A 17,021-nucleotide genomic window follows, 5' to 3' on the forward strand; every position below is an offset into this window, starting at 1 on the left:
TCCTTTGGGCTGCACAAACACACCAGGTCCTTTGTCATCTCCTTTCAGTCTTCTTTCCAGTTTTCCTGCCTGCTCCCATAGAACTTTATTCCTACCCAGATCAGAGACGTTGTCAGTATTTATTTTCCTGCGTGCTTCCTCCCTGTGAGCTCCTCCAGGATACAATAGACACCTCATTCCTCTTTTGTGCCCCTGTACTCAGCCTAGTGCCTGGCACATAGGAGGCACCTGATCAGTGTTTGGGCGAATGAAGGAAAACAGACCTTTTGAGTGACGTAACATGGCCATGAGTGGTGCTTCTCAGACTTTAATGGACACAAGAATTTCCTGGGGGTCTTGTTGAAATACAGATTCAGGTTCAGTAGGTCTAGGGTGGAACCTGAGGGTCTACAGTTCTTACAAGTTCCCAGGTGAGGTCGATGCTGCTGTTCAGGGAGCCACACTTTGAGTAGTGAGGACCTATAGAACATTAATAACTTTTTTAGATGGAGGAGCAGGTTGAATCAATTATTCCTCTAAGGATCTTGAGGTTTGAGTGAACTTTTGATTTCAAAAAGATCAAAAGAAGTAAAAGATTTTATAAACACACACAAACACACAGTTATACACAGAGTAAGCTACGAAGCTATAGGTTATTCCAGAAATAAATAAGGGAGTAAGAGTCGTCTGCCCTTAAATTCTCAATACCATTATTCTAATTCACCACTTGAATTTATATTAGAATCACCTGGGAAACTTTTTAAGCCGCACATATTCTCCCCCTTTCTCCCCCTCCAATCTGATTTGCTCTTCTAGAGGAATGTGAAACCCTCAGTCCATGGCTCCCCACCACTGAAAACCACAGCTTTGGAGAATGCTTTTGTAATTGATGGCAATGTTTTGTGTCACTCAGCTGTGCTGGGGAAGAAACAAGCTTTTAGCTTCATAGTAATTCCAACCTAAGAGCTCTTCTGCAAAAGGAGTTGAGCCAGGGCCCCCACGCATGCTGTTGTTCCCTCTGCCTGGAAACCTCTTCCTCCATTTCTGTCCCAAGTCCTACTCATCCTCCAGATCTTCAAAACTGTCCCTTCATCACACCTTAAACTTGTCCTTCCTGGAAAACACACACACACACACACACACACACACACACACACACACACACATGAAACATGTAAACAGCTATTTGTTCTCTTCCCTGCTAGACTGTGAGTTCCAAAGAAAAAGCGTGTTACACATTCCATTCCCAGTCCTCAGCACGGAACTTGCTACAGCAGGAGTACAAATGAGTGAAAGAATTAACTCTTCTTTCCATATTTAACAAAATTCTCTCTTTTACTTATTTTATCCTCCTGTCCAAAATTGGCTGAATATAATTCCTATGAGAGCTGACATTTAGCATGGAGCTAGAACCTGCTTAAATGACAATAGAGTATGTCTTGAGGTTTGCTTGGTCCAAATTGCTTGGGTTGGGGAATCAGACAAAAACAATGTTTTTACCTCCCCAACGTTAAAAATAAATAATAATCACTGCCTACCAAACAATATGTATCATATATGTAAGATATGAAGCACAGTAACAAAATGAGCAGCTATGAGCCCACCACTCAACAAAAGAACTAGAACATTAGTTGCCTTGTGAAGCTACTTGGTGTTCTTGCCTCTTATCTTCCTGCCTTCCCCTATCAGAGGTAACTACTCCTTTAAATTTATGTTTCTCATTTTTTAAAAAAAATAGTTTTTATATATCATGATTTATTTACGCATTCCTTGTCAGTGAACGTTTAGACTTTTTCTGTTTTTCTGCTCTTAGGAACAATGCTGATATGAACAATCTTTGCATGTCTCTAAGAGCATTTATGAATTTACCTATAAAATATGCCAAAGGGTAGAATTGCTAGATATATGTAGGTGCAGGTGGAGAAGATGATGCCAAGTTATTGACACTATTTTTTTTTTTGTAGTCAAGGTGCCAATTTACTTTCCTTTCCACCAGCAGTGGTTAAGAGTTCCTAATGACCCATATCCTTGCCAACACGTTTGTGCTACTAGAACACAAGCAATGGAATCTCAAGCCGCAGCACTTTGGAGCTCGAAGGCAGAGCTCCTACCTGGATAGGTTATTTACTCCTGACCACCTGACAAGGGACTGCTCCCCTGAGCCTTACACATTGTTGAGTCCTGAAACTGCAGACATGGCACTAAACTTAGAAGAGACTAGGGTCCCAACTAAGCTTCCCCCATGGATAGATACACAGTCATCATAGAAGGCAATCAACCATAGAATGTGACACCTGGAAGGGACCCTAAAGCCAAATCCTTAATTCCACATTTATTGAGACTGAGGCCCAGAAAGGTTAAATTACTTGACAATATCTAAGAGCTAATTACTACAGGAAACTTTCTCTGGGGCACTTGATTCTTAATCCAGAGAGGGAATTTTATTTTATTTTTTGTAACTGAAGATGGTATAATACGATCCATTACATTAATAATGACTCTGTAAATATTCAAATAACTGACCAGTTTATTTTGCGATGGAGTCTCACTCTGTCGCCTAGGCTGGAGTGCAGTGGTGCGATCTCGGCTCACTACAACCTCTGCCTCCCAGGTTCAAGTGATTCCCCTGCCTCAGCCTCCTGAGTAGCTGGGACTACAGGCGCAGGCCACCATACCTGGGTTACTTTTTTTTTTTTCTTGTATTTTAGTACAGACAGGGCTTCACCCTGTTGACCAGGATGGTCTCAATCTCATGACCTCGTGATCTGCCTGCCTCAGCCTCCCAAAGTGCTGGGATTACAGGCATGAGCCACTGTGCCCGGCCGACCAGTTTATTTAAAAAGAAAATACTGCTTTTCGCAACGGGTTTGCCGCCAGAACAGAGGTGTCGTGAAAACTACCCCTAAAAGCCAAAATGGGAAAGGAAAAGACTCATATCAACATTGTCGTCATTGGACACGTAGATTCGGGCAAGTCCACCACTACTGGCCATCTGATCTACAAATGCGGTGGCATCGACAAAAGAACCATTGAAAAATTTGAGAAGGAGGCTGCTGAGATGGGAAAGGGCTCCTTCAAGTATGCCTGGGTCTTGGATAAACTGAAAGCTGAGCGGGAACGTGGTATCACCATTGATATCTCCTTGTGGAAATTTGAGACCAGCAAGTATTATGTGACTATCATTGATGCCCCAGGACACAGAGACTTCATCAAAAACATGATTACAGGGACATCTCAGGCTGACTGTGCTGTCCTAATTGTTGCTGCTGGTGTTGGTGAAATTGAAGCTGGTATCTCCAAGAATGGGCAGACCTGAGAGCCTGCTCTTCTGGCTTACACACTGGGTGTGAAACAACTAATTGTTGGTGTTAACAAAATGGATTCCAGTGAGCCACCCTACAGACAGAAGAGATATGAGGAAATTGTTAAGGAAGTCAGCACTTACATTAAGAAAATTGGCTACAACCCCGACAGTAGCATTTGTGCCAATTTCTGGTTGGAATGGTGACAACACGCTGGAGCCAAGTGCTAACATGCCTTGGTTCAAGGGATGGAAGGTCACCCGTAAGGATGGCAATGCCAGTGGAACCACGCTGCTTGAGGCTCTGGACTGCATCCTACCACCAACTCGTCCAACTGACAAGCCCTTGCGCCTGCCTCTCCAGGATGTCTACAAAATTGGTGGTATTGGTACTGTTCCTGTTGGCCGAGTGGAGACTGGTGTTCTCAAACCCGGTATGGTGGTCACCTTTGCTCCAGTCAACGTAACAACTGAAGTAAAATCTGTCGAAATGCACCATGAAGCTTTGAGTGAAGCTCTTCCTGGGGACAACGTGGGCTTTAATCTCAAGAATGTGTCTGTCAAGGATGTTCGTCGTGGCAACGTTGCTGATGACAGCAAAAACGACCCACCAATGGAAGCAGCTGGCTTCACTGCTCAGGTGATTATCCTGAACCATCCAGGCCAAATAAGTGCTGGCTATGCCCCTGTGTTGGATTGCCACACGGCTCACATTGCATGCAAGTTTGCTGAGCTGAAGGAAAAGATTGATCGCCGTTCTGGTAAAAAAAACTGGAAGATGGCCCTAAATTCTTGAAGTCTGGTGATGCCGCCATTGTTGATATGGTTCCTGGCAAGCCTATGTGTGTTGAGAGCTTCTCAGACTATCCACCTTTGGGTCGCTTTGCTGTTCGTGATATGAGGCAGACAGTTGTGGTGGGTGTCATCAAAGCAGTGGACAAGAAGGCTGCTGGAGCTGGCAAGGTCACCAAGTCTGCCCAGAAAGCTCAGAAGGCTAAATGAATATTATCCCTAATACCTGCCACCCCACTCTTAATCAGTGGTGGAAGAATGGTCTCAGAACTGTTTGTTTCAATTGGCTATTTAAGTTTAGTAGTAAAAGACTGGTTAATGATAACAATGCATCGTAAAACCTTCAGAAGGAAAGGAGAATGTTTTGTGGACCACTTTGGTTTTCTTTTTTGCATGTGGCAGTTTTAAGTTATTAGTTTTTAAAATCAGTACTTTTTAATGGAAACAACTTGACCAAAAATTTGTCACAGAATTTTGAGACCCATTAAAAAAGTTTAATGAGAAAAAAAAAAAATAGAAAATACTTGTTTAACTTAAGTGACATAAATTTGATAACTTTCATTTCTTTGGTTATAAACAGGGGTGATATTATTTGATGGGATAAATAAATCACAATTACAGTTTCCATATGCAAATTTAACTATACTAAGAGATACTGGTCTCCTGGGGGAAAAACAGTCCCCAATTATCTGATTGATCATTCTTGTCCTTGGATCATTCCCCATAACCACCAGCCAGAGACTAGGCACTTCCTTAAAAAGCCATTTTTGTGAGTAAGGAAAACTTTAAATTCATTTCGTTTAAAATCATCTTCCCTTTAGGAGCACTCATAATTAGGCTATACTAAGATTCTGGGAACGACCTATGGAGATTATTGCAAAATAGCCTCAGTGACTTGATGGTTTCTAATCCACATGTGAATGTGGGAAAATGCCGAAAAGAGAGCAATCTGCAGCAAAGGTACTTAGCGCTCTTCGGAGTGTGCATAATAACCGCGTGTGGTATAAGTCCAGGGCAGAGGCATCTGTCTCCATCCATCTGACAGTGAATGTGGAGCTGGGGAGGTGAAGGAGACCTTCCTAACAGGATGGGTGTTGGTGTGAACAAAGGGGGCTTTCGAAGCCTGTAGTGGAAATTTTTCTTCTGGAGCTGTGTCCTTCAGGAATTCTCTTCCTCCCTACCCCTTCCCATCTGCCTGGTTCTCTCTACACCAAGTCGCCTTTTACCATTTAAACATATGTTTTGGTTTAACAACGTCTGCAGGCAGATGCTAAAAGCTTTCTGTGAGGCAGCCCTTTTTTAATGTCAGGATGAAACTCAGGAGCTGTTTATTACTCTGGGGTAGGGGCTTGGAGGGAAAGAACACCAAGCAATTTTGTGCAGGAATATGCTGACCAAACAGTACTGAGGTACTTCTGGTTCCAGTTTTCCTCCGAGCAGTCATTTTAATCAGCACTTCCCCTTTTAATGAGCTGGTAGTGCCATTACATAATCACCCAGCTCACTGGATTAATGATGAAAAGAGGAACTGATTTTTCCAGTTGCATCATTTGAAGTAAATGTTAACTTTCTTTCTGAGTCCTTAGTTAACCGCATTAGTGTGACAAATATGTCTTTGTCTAGCATAAGTAATTAGAATTTAATCACTTTAACTGCATCTTAATTACCCCAAATGAATTGAAAAGACATTTAATAGCAAAGATTAAATTGCCTTAATGAACGATTTTTGTGACTCCATCAATACTGGAATCGCGTTAGCCACTCCTCTCACGCACTTCAGTCGTAGAAGCTGCAGCGAACACAGAGGTCACTAGGTGGCGCGCTTCGCTCGTTTGTTTATTTAATTTTCCCCATTGATCTGTTTTAGAAGACAACAGGAAAGAAAGCAAAAAGCATATAGTTTATTGCGTTCCTTCGATAACCTCTCTTTGGGACTATGAGATCATCACCAGATGTGAAAACGAAAGCAGTGATTTCAGAAACCGTCGATTCTGAGTATCCCACGGCGGCATATGCAAAGGAAGATGAGAAACACATGGAGACTGGAAACACGCAGTGTTTGACAGAAATTGCAAGATGCCCTCTAGACAACTGCCAGCCTGTATACTGAGTTTTGGTCAATTTATTACTTTTTAGTGCAGAGCCCTAAAATATGAGTTACGGACAAGCTTTGAAATAGCAAGGCAGGCACTGACGTGGAGCCAAGAAGTGTAATTGCTGTCCAAGTGCAGATCAGAATGCCAACGCCTGAAGGTATGGGGAGATCTGGGCCCTTGGGCCCCCTTCCAAGGCAAGGGACAAAATGGACGAGTTCCACCTACAGGCACATCTAATGAGATAGGTCTTGTCCATCAATAATTGTTTAAGTGAACAAATGGATGGGGAGACTGGGATTCCACATCTACCTCTGGCACTTCCTTGCATTTTCTGGCTGCTTCTTCAAAACAGAATAATAAAAAATCTCTTTTAAAAGTCTTGAGTATAAAAGAAACAAGTTCTCATAAGTGACTCTCTTTGAGAGTCCGAAATGAAAGACACACTTTCTCTATTTTCAAGAGCTTTATTATGTAGATACTTTCGAATCAGTTATTGCCACATTCTTGCTCCACTAACCTGGTGCACCTGTCCTGGCAACAGAAGCATGGGATGGAGGATAAAAGGTTCTGGGCTTTGAAATGGGAAAGCCGAGCTCAGGGCATTACTGTTTTTCAGAGGTGTTATCACAAGTAAATTATTTAGCTTCACTGAAGAGAGCAACAGGGAAAGAAGCAGTAACCACCACATAGACTAATGTTTCCCAAACTTGGCTGCACATCAAAATTGCCTGGGGGTTTATAAAAATCCCAATGCCCATGTCACGTTCTGTACCAATTACATACAAATATCTGAAGCTGCAGCTAGGCATCAGTTTTTTAAAGGTCTGTAAGTGATTCCAATGTATAGTAAGATGTGGGAACCACTGGTATAAATGGTGAGTCTTCAATGAGAACATCTATGTTCCTATCGCAGTACCCAACAAATAGAATGTGCACAAAAAACTTAAGCTTCTTCCTTATCAGTTACTATGACAAATGAGATGGGTTGTACTTTAGGGTCTAGTTCTGTCCAGCTGTTGTCTTATTAAATTGCCTCATCTAAAAGAACATTTCTTTGTTTTCTTCAACTTTTATTTTGAGTTCCAAGGTACATGTGCAGGATGTGCAGGTTTGTTACATAGGTAAACATGTGCCATGGTGGTTTGCTGCACAGATCAACCCATCATCTTGGTACTAAGCCCAGCATCCATTAGCTATTAAAAGAAGAAAATTTCTAGAAGTTAATTTGTTCCAATTTTATGATACTGTAACATCTCTTGGAAGAGACAAATGTGGATGCTTCTATAGCAAGACCCTGTGATAAATAATTTTTACATTTGTATCAAAATAATCAGATTGTCTTGTGATTGGTCTAGTTGCCTAGCCCAATCTTATTATCTCAGGAGGAAATTAAGCTTCATTAGTATTAACATACTTGTGCTAAAATAAGAACCTATACAAACCTATTGATAGAAGGTAGGAATTTATGATTGTGCACTAAATCCATTCACATAAGAAATACTTTTTTTTTTTTACTGGACTCTATGAGACTGACATTTTTCATGTAGAAATAATGTGGCTTTCTTCTCCCAAAGATGCTTATCCATCTTATTTAAATAGAGACACAATGAGAATATTATTTAATAAATATTTGTTAAATGTTTTCTCCAGCATTATAAGAAATGCACCCTCTAACAACCACAACTTCAGTAACGCCTTCCTTCTGTTGCTACCTTAGGTTGGGGGCCATTCAATTTTACCAAGAGTGTGGAAATTCTGCTGTTTTAATGGGCACTGAAATGAAACTAGTCATTTTTTATTCAACCCATCAAGACTCCTAGACTGATTTAAAATATTAAGTCCGTGTTTAAATATTCCAATATATGGACTTTACAAAGAGCACGAGCAATGTCATTTGAGGAACAAGGCCTCAAGCTGAGGAGCAGGATACTGGAGAGCCTCCTTCTTAATTACCCGCCTTTATTAGACTTGAGGATTTTCTGTCTTACAAGAAAATCAGAAATAAATTTTATTGGTATGCTCTGTAAGAACGACTTCTTCTGATAACTTGGGGTAGCAGCATTTGTTTGATTAGCTGAATTTGCCATGAATGTGGAAATAATGACATCAAACCAGCTCGTGTAACAACCTCCTTAAAGACCTCGTAGATTAGAGATGACTATAGATTTTCCCCAGCGCGGATCAAAGGGACCGAATTGAACGTTTTAGCTTAATGATCCAACCCCTGTCACACCCACAGGGACGCGAATTCCGATTTTATAAGCAGGTGTGCACGTGCCCTCAGATACACAAAGCCGCGTGGAGGGACAAAAAGATCAACCACCCGATCGACGAGGATAGGTTTGATCTTTTCGATTACCTCACTGTGCCAGTGTATATTCCTGACTGGGCCATTATAAACTTCGGAACTTTAGCTGTTAATTTTTGTTTTCTTACTATGACTTCCGAAAGACATTCTATCCGCCTATCAGGGGCAAAGAGAAATGGGATCAGGCGACAGGGCGGTGGGACCCTGTCCTAGGGTCCTGACGCCACGCCAGGGCTCCAGGCCAGTCGGCCTCCGAAGGCCCTTTCACGCACCCCACACGAGAGGAAACAAAGACTTCCCAGCTCAAGGCCTCAAGGCTGCCTCCTGACTCGGGCCAGTTTGCAGGAAGAGGAAACAACAAAACAAAGGAACCGCCAATCTGCCGGGTATTATATCCCTCAGCTCCAACCTCTGACTTCAGACCGCCAGGGTCACCTTCTCTACTCTGACCCCGCTTTTCTTAAATGAAAACATGCCAACAAAAGCATACTTTGGATGCAAAATCCAAGTACGCATCTTGTTTGGGGAGGTTAGAGCTGGGGTGTACTTCGGGGGATGAGAATTTTGTTTCATGAATTGGGTAACATCCAGGCATTGTTGGGGACCTCGACATACCCTCTATATAGCCTTCTCTTCCTCCTTCACACTTTCTTCCTATCAAAATAGTTATTGTTTTGAAATTCACTAGGACAACGACGTTCTAAAAACAAAGACGCAGCAAGCATCCCTTTTCTCTCCGCAGCGGGCTGAACCACTGACGCTCGCGGGGCGCCCGGCCCCGACGGCCCGCAGGGGGCGCGCGCCGCTCCCCTAGCACAGCCCGGCTACCCCAAGAAAGAGAGCCGAATGGAGGGAAGCAGGGAGCGCGGAGGGCTCGACGTTTGCAGATAAGGAGAGGCGCATCCTGGGATTTGAGTCCTCTGCTGCTACAACACAACCGTGCTATTGGTGGCACTGTCCCACTCAAGTGTCGGTTGTAAGCGGAGATGTCGGGACTGGGTCTCTAGCAACCCCTGTGCCCTGGGTCAGGCGGGTCGCCCAACTACCGGGATCCCTCGCCGGATGCTTCCAAGGCTATAGGGGCTGCACCCCCAGACGGGATAGCCACATACCTCCGAACAGGTAGTGGAGTTTGTCTCTGGCAGGCATCCTAGCTGCGCTGACACCAAGGTCGCCACACAACAGCCATCAGCCCCCCTCAAGCCCCAGAAGTAGGTTTTGCCTGCTTCAGGTCGTTGCCACGAGCCCACTTCTTATCTCCAAGGGCACCCCCCTCTCCTCAGCCCGGTTTATACCCGTTACCCTGAGAGAATTACATAGAGGGAACTATGGTCCTACACCCTCGAGGGGACAGACACCGGCCGCGAGACAGGCACCACACAGAGCCTTCTGGTGACTGTCTGCAACAGCGAGACCTTTTGGTTTTACAATCTGCTGGTGTGTGTGTGTGTGAGGGTCCCCAGCCGACTACCGGGACGCACTGCCACTTTTCGGCCTGGTAGGCTCTGAGACTCCTTGGTCTCCGCAGCAGGCCATCCCAGGCCTTCGGAGGAGGCGCTCCCCGCTGGCGGCGCCCCTCGCCCCTGGCTCCTAGGCGGACACGGTCGGTCGCGCCCTGCCGGCCCTTTGTTCGCGCCGCAGCGGGCTGGGAGCAGCTGCGCGGCACCAGATCCGCAGGGCCAAGACGCGAAGCGTGAGGAAATCGCTGCGCTTGACGCCTTCTCCCCCAACTCTTGGGCCCAGAAACCCTGTTCCAGCTCCTGCGTCCCACACGCCCAGTCCTGGCTTCTCTCCCGGCCCAGTAGTCTTCAAGGATTGAAGGGCGCTGCCTAGGGCCCCGCACTCCTGCCTGGCTCCCATGGCCCAGAAAAGCGGGGGGACATTTGAAATGTCATCCCTGGGATAAATATTAACAAAAAAGCAAATGGACTTGTGCGGGAGCCAGTTATCAATCAACCAGGCCGCAAGGCCACTCAGGGCAAACACAGCCCAGGTTGGGCTGGGCGAGACTTTCTCATGGCCGCCTCCCGACCGAACCCCTCCCCTCTGGCTCAGGTCCTCTTTCAGGTCTTTCTGGGGCAAACACTGGACGGGAAGGGGGCGCAGTCCGGGTGCTGGAGGCCCCGCCAACCCCCCCGCGGGGTTTGGAGGTTTCCTCCCCTCCAAGTCGGGCAGGGTCGGAGTGCCCAACACCCACCCCCGCCCGAACCTCGGGCCTGCGCGCAGCCTTCTACTGGGTCCGCGGTGCTGAGCTTGCTGGTGGTTGTGTGTTGTAGTCTCTTTCTGAGCCGGCAGCCCCCGCCGTGTGGCCGAAGCTCTCTGGAATCTTTAATTGGAAACTAATCTTGCGTCTTGATAGGCGCCCACGTCAGAAGCGCGCCACCCACCCACCCGCCCGCCTCATCCGGGAGGAGATGCGGCGAGAACCCTGTCGCTCTGCTCTTTAATGGGGCAGCAGCAATAGTACATGGAGGGAACATATATTGATTTTTAAGAGGTAGCTAATTTGGTGGGAATTTTCTCCTGTCGCCCTTTTTCCACCAGCCGCTGTTACTTCGTGACCGGAAGGCGCCTCCCCAAACAGCGCCACGAGCAGAGGGTTTTGACCCTCTGCAACAGGCGGCCGGCACCTGGAGGACAGAGGGGCGTGGAGAAGCCACCACTCTCCCGCTGCGGAGCGAAGGAACCGGGCTCAGTGAGCCCTGACCTCGCAAGGTGGTTGGAACGAGACTGGGGGAGGGTCTCTGAGCACAACAGCAAGGAAAGCTGCCAGGGGCTCCTCCTCACAGGGGAGCTGGTGGGGGGGGGGCAGGCACTAATGTCCTGTAGGAGCGGCCAAGGCGCTCTGCAATTCGTTTTAAGGTTCTTGCACTTGGCCCGCTAGAGATCATTTGGAAAGTTCAGAAAATAACCCCACTCTTTTTACAATATGAAAATGTTAATGAGAAGGCTCGTTCTTCAGTAACTTAAAAATAGGTTGTGAAGAGACTGTTCCTGGTTCCTTGCAGGAGGCCCTCCTGGACCAACACAGCGCCCTCAATCCTAGCCCTTTCCACCATCACTTTTAAGTTAAGGAAACAAAAATGTAATAGACATGCTTCCTCAGGGTCTCAGGACACAGCCGGCTGGGTGTTTGGTGCCAAATGTCTGCCCTGCTGGAGTCTCCAATGTTTCACTTTTTCGAGGAAAAGGCCATGGGTCTGGGGCCGAGGGCTGCATGGCTCTCCACAGGTTGCTGGGTGCCCAGGCAGGCGCTCCTTCGATAGCCTCCTGGGTGCCACGAACACCTGACAGGCACCAGGTTTGCGCCTCCAGCTTGCGGGTCCCAGCCCTCAGGCTCCCTCCCCCTCCACAGTGCCGTCCCCCGAGCTCGGCTCTGTAGCTCTCCACGCTTGGAGGTCAGAGGGCGCTCCTGTGGCCAGGTTTCCATGGCTCAGAGGTCGTCTCTGAACAGAACGTGTCCGTCTGTCCTTCCAGGGGGCGACAGCAGGCAGTGGGGGGAGGAGGGACATTGAAGTCCAGAGCAAGAGCCTCCAGGAGGCGGGGGTGGGGGATGGGGACCGAGTTTTCCTGGAGGGGTGGCCTTCTCCATTTCTATCTTCTTCCCACATTCCCTTGCCCCACTCGTTGGCTTCAGCAGGCACTGCCTGGGTAAGAGGCCCTGAAGCCCGGCTCTGGGGTGGTGTGAGTGTGTGAAAAGGCACTACCTTGGGCTCTGGAGAGACGAAGCTCTTAAGGCGAGGAGCAGCCCCTTCGCCCACTCCCTCCGGAACCTCAGCTGCTTGCGGGCAGCCCACGGGGGTGGATATATGGAGATATTTCACTCTCTAGCACAAGGACTAGAGAGTGGAAACCCAGGAGCCTGCGATTCGCGGGGGCGCCCAGCAGGAACCTGCATGAGGACTTTGCCTGGGGCGAACGAAGGCAGGGCTGGGCTGGAAAACCTGGCAGGGCAGAGTCTCAGCCAGCGCGGCGCTTCGGGACGGGAGGCCTGGAGCGCCCAAACCCAAAGAACGCTTTGGGTGGCTTCGGGGCATGAATCACAAGCTGGTCGGCACCTGCCACCCCCTAGCTTCTCATTGGCAGGCACGAGTTGGGGGAGGGGGCTTTGGCCTCACGCTTTGATTTTAGACTGTGAAACGGCTCAGTGCCCCCGGCTCAGAGCGGATTGACTGTCTCTCGTTCTCCAGGGACGAATTAATGGAGAACGATCAGTTAATTAACAAACCCTCATTCCGGCTTTTACCTTTTCTCTTGGCCAAGGCTCAGGCCCGGGCGCCGGGCTGAGACGGAGGTGGGGGTTAGGGAGTTTGGGCGGGGGGAAGGGGGCATGAACCAAGAGTCAATCAACTTGGCAACCGCTGCCCGGATCTCATCAAACCCAGGCCACCCTCCGCTGTCCTTAGCTCTACCTCCCCTCATGTTCTCCACCCTCAAGGGTCGCCGAATCCTCCTGAAATCCCCGGTGGGGTTCGGGCTGGGCTCAGCTGTCTTCTCCGCCTATCCGTGGTCTAGGGGAGCCAGGCGCGGTGTCTGCGCCCTGCCGAGGAGACCTTCCCGCTGAACTCAGAAACACCTGGGGTTTGGGGTTTTGGGCAGGAGACCTCTGCTCGCAGACTTGGGGGTCATTTACACACTCCCACCCCCAAATCCCCCTCCCGCACGGGGATTCAGGCTAAAATCGCGAAGAAGAATCATAAAACAAAATGCAAAGTCCTCAGGGAGTCGGCAGCGAAGGCGGTCCCCAGACTTGGCTATTGCTTTGCAGCTCTCACTGGGACCTTGGGACGGCCAGTCTCCCTCTCCTTTCCACAGCCAATTCCATTCGCAGAGAGCGTCCTAACCCTTACACCTTGTCTGTGCTACAAACCCATTGCCCAGTGGCTTTGAAACTTTTTGCCCATACTCTTAGATTGAGATCACTCCAGCCAGCGCCAAAAGAATGAGCGCGGGAGGGGATCACAGCAGCCAGTTCAGCTAAACCTCAACGCAGCTCCGGCACGCTCCAGCCCAGCGCCTGGGATGTGTCAGAGTTACCTGCGAGGAACATTTGCGTGCGATTCCACGCTCGCGTTGTCCTCCCTCTTCCCAAACCCGGATCGCTGAACTGAGAGGTGGCGCAGAGTGTCTCACCAGGTGCGGGGATTTCTCTCCGCCTCAGGCCGTACGAGCTTCCCTCGCTGTCCCTGAGCGCAAATGCGCCTCTTCAGTCGCCGAGGCCCCGCCGCTTAGCTCTCGGAGCCTTCCACAGCCCAACACACTGAGCCCTAGAGTAGGAAATTTGCTCCCACAGCCTGTGCTGGCCCTTCCAGGCACAGGGAGTCCCCCTTCTGGGGGTAGGGGTGGGCGGAATGAAGCGCACCCAGCCCTCTCTCCTACCCTCCCTCCTTTGGTCCCTTCGGCTTTCGTGTACCTTATCTCCCGCGCGCCCAGCTCCTTGGCCGGCTCACCTGCTAAGCGGAGCGCGGACATGCGCTGGAACTCTGGCTCCTGCAGCCACTTCCACATCCTCCGGAAGGTCTCCCGGCCGGATTTGAGTTTGCTCCAGGGTTTGGGGTTGCGCAGCAGGTCCGAGAGGGTCCCCTGGGAGCGGCAGAGCACCCTCTGCGCGAAGATGGCCTGTGGGATGCTGTAGCGCTTGAGCTCGGTGGTGATACGCTGCGCCACCTCTTTGGTATTGATCTCTTCCATCTGCCCTGAATTACTTCCATTGCTGACCTGCGCGCCGGTCACCGAAGGGTTGGGCTCCCGGGCTGTGCCCAGGAGCTGCCCGTGGCCCTGGGCGTTCAGGTGGGCGTGGGGATGGTGCGGAGGAAGGCCGTTGATGGGCACCATGCCGGCAGAGGTGGGCGTGAGGTGCTGCTCCCCGTGGCGGCCGAGCATGGCCGGGTGGTGGGCTTCGAAGCCGTTGGGGGTGAGCATCTTGTCGGTGGGCATGGCGGTCCCCGGGTGGGCGTAGTGGGGGAGCCCTTGCTGGGAGTTGTGGATGCTACCCAGACTGGAGCTGGAGAGGGGCGAGAGGCTCTGGCCCATGCCGGCCACGTCCTTGTGGTAGGGGGTATAGAGGTTATTCATGGAGGCCAGCCCGCGCTCATCCCGCATGAGCGTGAAGCTACCGCTCACGTTGCCCGCCAGGCGCTGGTGGTGGTGCGGGTGGTGGTGGTGATGGTGGTGGTGGTGATGGTGGGGGAACTTGTCCGAGACTGTGGAGATGGGCGGCAGCGGCTGCAGAGGGGTCAAGGTGGTGTAGGTGGTGGGCATGCTCATACCTGGGGGAGTCTCGCAGGCCATGGTCATGGTGGGGTGCAGGGGACCGGCCAGGCTGTGCTCGGGGGCCCGGTGGTGGTGGTGGTAATCGCTGCCGCCGCTGCCGCCGTCCAGCAGGGACGCCATGCCCATGGAGCGCGGGTGCGCAGGGGGCAGGTGGCTGCCGCGGTGCGCCACGGAGCTGCGCGCGTGGGGGCTGCCGCCCAGCAGGTCGGCAGGGGCGGGCACCGGCTCATGGCTCACCCCGTGCAGCTCGCCGATCGCTTCCATGGTCAGCTGCGCGTTCATCGTGATCCGGGCGAGCAGGCGGCGGACACAACATCGATGTGGCCAGGCAGAGGCGGCGAGGGGCGCACGGAGTCCGGTCTTCACATCAGCTACTGGCGACTGTTGCCTTCCTTCCTCTCACTGTGGGGCTCTGTCTCTGTCTCTCTCTCTCCGTGTGTGTGTCTGTGTGTGCGCGCGCGTGTGTGTGTGTGTCTCCTTCCCTCTTACCCCCCACCTTCCCCTCTGCGTCCTCGGCTTTTTTTTTTTTTTAATATTAATTTCCAAAAAGGATCCGCGCCGTTGGGAGAGCGCAGTGCTCCAGCCCGCCCGCCCCGGCCACCTCTCGCCCCTCTCTTTCTTAAAATTCTGAGGCCCCCGGTTCCCCTGCCGCGGCCCGCGCGCCTGCCGCGGCTGCTGCCTGCCAGCGCCGCTGGTCAGCTTGAGCCATGGCTCTGTTACTGTTGCAGACTCTGTGGCCGCGGTTCGGTAGCAGCCGCTGCCGCCGCTGCCGCGGCCCGCCCTCACGCCCGCCGGGGGCAGCGCGCATGCGCGAGGCCAGGCCCCGCCCCCTCAATCCCCGTAAGCCCGGCCCTTGACGTCCCCGTACAAACGAAGGAGGGGGCCCAGCGCCTTCCCAGCGGCGCCGGATAGCCAGGGAGCTGCGCGCACGTGCGAAAGATTGGCGCAGAGCGCGACCTGGGGCCGCCGCTGCAACCCCAGGAGACTCGCGCCTGGCTGGCTCGCCTCCCTTGCTTGGGTGGGCTCTCTCCTCCCAGCCCCGGGACGCTCCTGTCCGGCTCCTAGTGGCTGGCGTGCTATGCTTGGAGAGACATCGCCCCTCTCTTTCCAGTTGCTGCTTCCCGGTGCAGGTTGCCCTGGGAGCTGGGGACTGTGTTATCACCCCGTCGGCTCTAAGCTTTATTTCCCGGGGGGCTGCTGGGAGTGCGCTTCCCACCCCTGAATACACGGCCTATTGGGGGGTGGGGGTTGGGGTGGGGTGGTATGCAAATTGCTTAAAGGGCTGCGTCCGTTTGGCGGCCGTTGACCCGGCACCCTTCGTTCTCCCAGATACATATTTGCCCACCCTTTCTCATCCATGCCCTAGGGAGAAGAGCACTCAGTGCCTGGAGTCCTAGTTAGGACCATACCTCACTGTCCCCCGCCGCCTGGCTCCTTCTTCCGCTCAGCTCATAATTAAGGTTGTGCGTCCGCTTCGTCAATGACTCGGCCTGTGGAGGGGGGCGAGGGAGAGCGGAGCGAGTGCCCTGGTGGGTACCCGTGTTAACTTCCGGGTGCTGGTGGGGCCGTGGAGGCTCAGACGGTTCCTCCGGTTACTCCCAAGGCCCTCCTGCTAAGGCACCCAGAGGCGGTTGCTTTCCAGAAGTACTGACGCAGGCAGGGTGGACGCCGGCGCGCGGGTCTCCGCTTGGCTCGTAGGGACGCCCTTTTCCCAGCGTCCCCGAGAGAAGCCTCCAGATTTGAAAATCAATTCAGCTTCGGGAGTAATTTCGCCCTTCCCACAGGCACACTCCAATCCGGAATCGAACCTGGTCTTTGGGCCTGGTGGGGACGCCTGCGTAGGCCCCCAGTTTGAGACTTACACCCGGCCGCCACATGCCGCGGCTTTCTTTCATTTACAAAAGAAAGAAAAAAAAATCCGCAACAAAAGGCAGAGCCGTGTCCGCTTAGGTGCTTTCATCCCTCGGAGAAAGGACAGATGTGCCCATTGTCCAGCCCGTGGCAGTTATGGCCGGGTCAGCGCCGAGCCTCAGCCCCAGGCAAGCGGTGGTTACAATGAGAATAGCCTCTCAGAGCCGGGGTATCTGGACTCAGATACGGAATAAAGTGTGTGTAGCCTTTGCTGGGCCAGACTCAGACTGCAGGTTTGCTTGCTGGGGCACCAAACTGCAGCCCACCCGTGGTGTTTCCACTGCAAATGGAAGTGGAAGCCAAGGCCTCCATTCAGAGAGGCCAGGGCTGTGGCAGTGATGGTAGTTGGGTCCCCAAGGCA

At 51.1% G+C, this 17,021-nt stretch overlaps 1 protein-coding gene and 1 pseudogene across 3 annotated transcripts in view; one reads left to right on the forward strand and one right to left on the reverse strand.

Moving 5' to 3' along the window:
• The window catches only part of ONECUT1 (one cut homeobox 1), a 36,564-nt gene extending 21,175 nt beyond the window's left edge, over positions 1-15,389 (reverse strand). Inside the window, exons 1-2 of one of the 2 annotated variants that reach the window (XM_010361377.2) lie at positions 13,927-15,389; positions 10,954-13,743 (exon numbers count right to left, since the gene is read on the reverse strand). In XM_010361377.2, coding sequence (XP_010359679.2) covers positions 13,634-13,743; positions 13,927-15,031 — 1,215 coding nt within the window. In that variant the 5' untranslated portion in view covers positions 15,032-15,389 and the 3' untranslated portion in view covers positions 10,954-13,633. Of the gene's footprint in view, positions 1-10,953; positions 13,744-13,926 lie in introns of those variants that run through there. The other variant, XM_010361376.2, reaches the window with a different exon arrangement.
• Positions 2,823-4,291, forward strand: LOC104660896 (annotated as a pseudogene). The gene has a single exon (XR_747779.2). The product of XR_747779.2 is annotated as an elongation factor 1-alpha 1 pseudogene (transcript).
• Positions 15,390-17,021: the final 1,632 nt, after the last annotated feature.

This window comes from Rhinopithecus roxellana, chromosome 5, assembly GCF_007565055.1.
Source record: "Rhinopithecus roxellana isolate Shanxi Qingling chromosome 5, ASM756505v1, whole genome shotgun sequence".
Taxonomy (NCBI): domain Eukaryota; kingdom Metazoa; phylum Chordata; class Mammalia; order Primates; family Cercopithecidae; genus Rhinopithecus; species Rhinopithecus roxellana.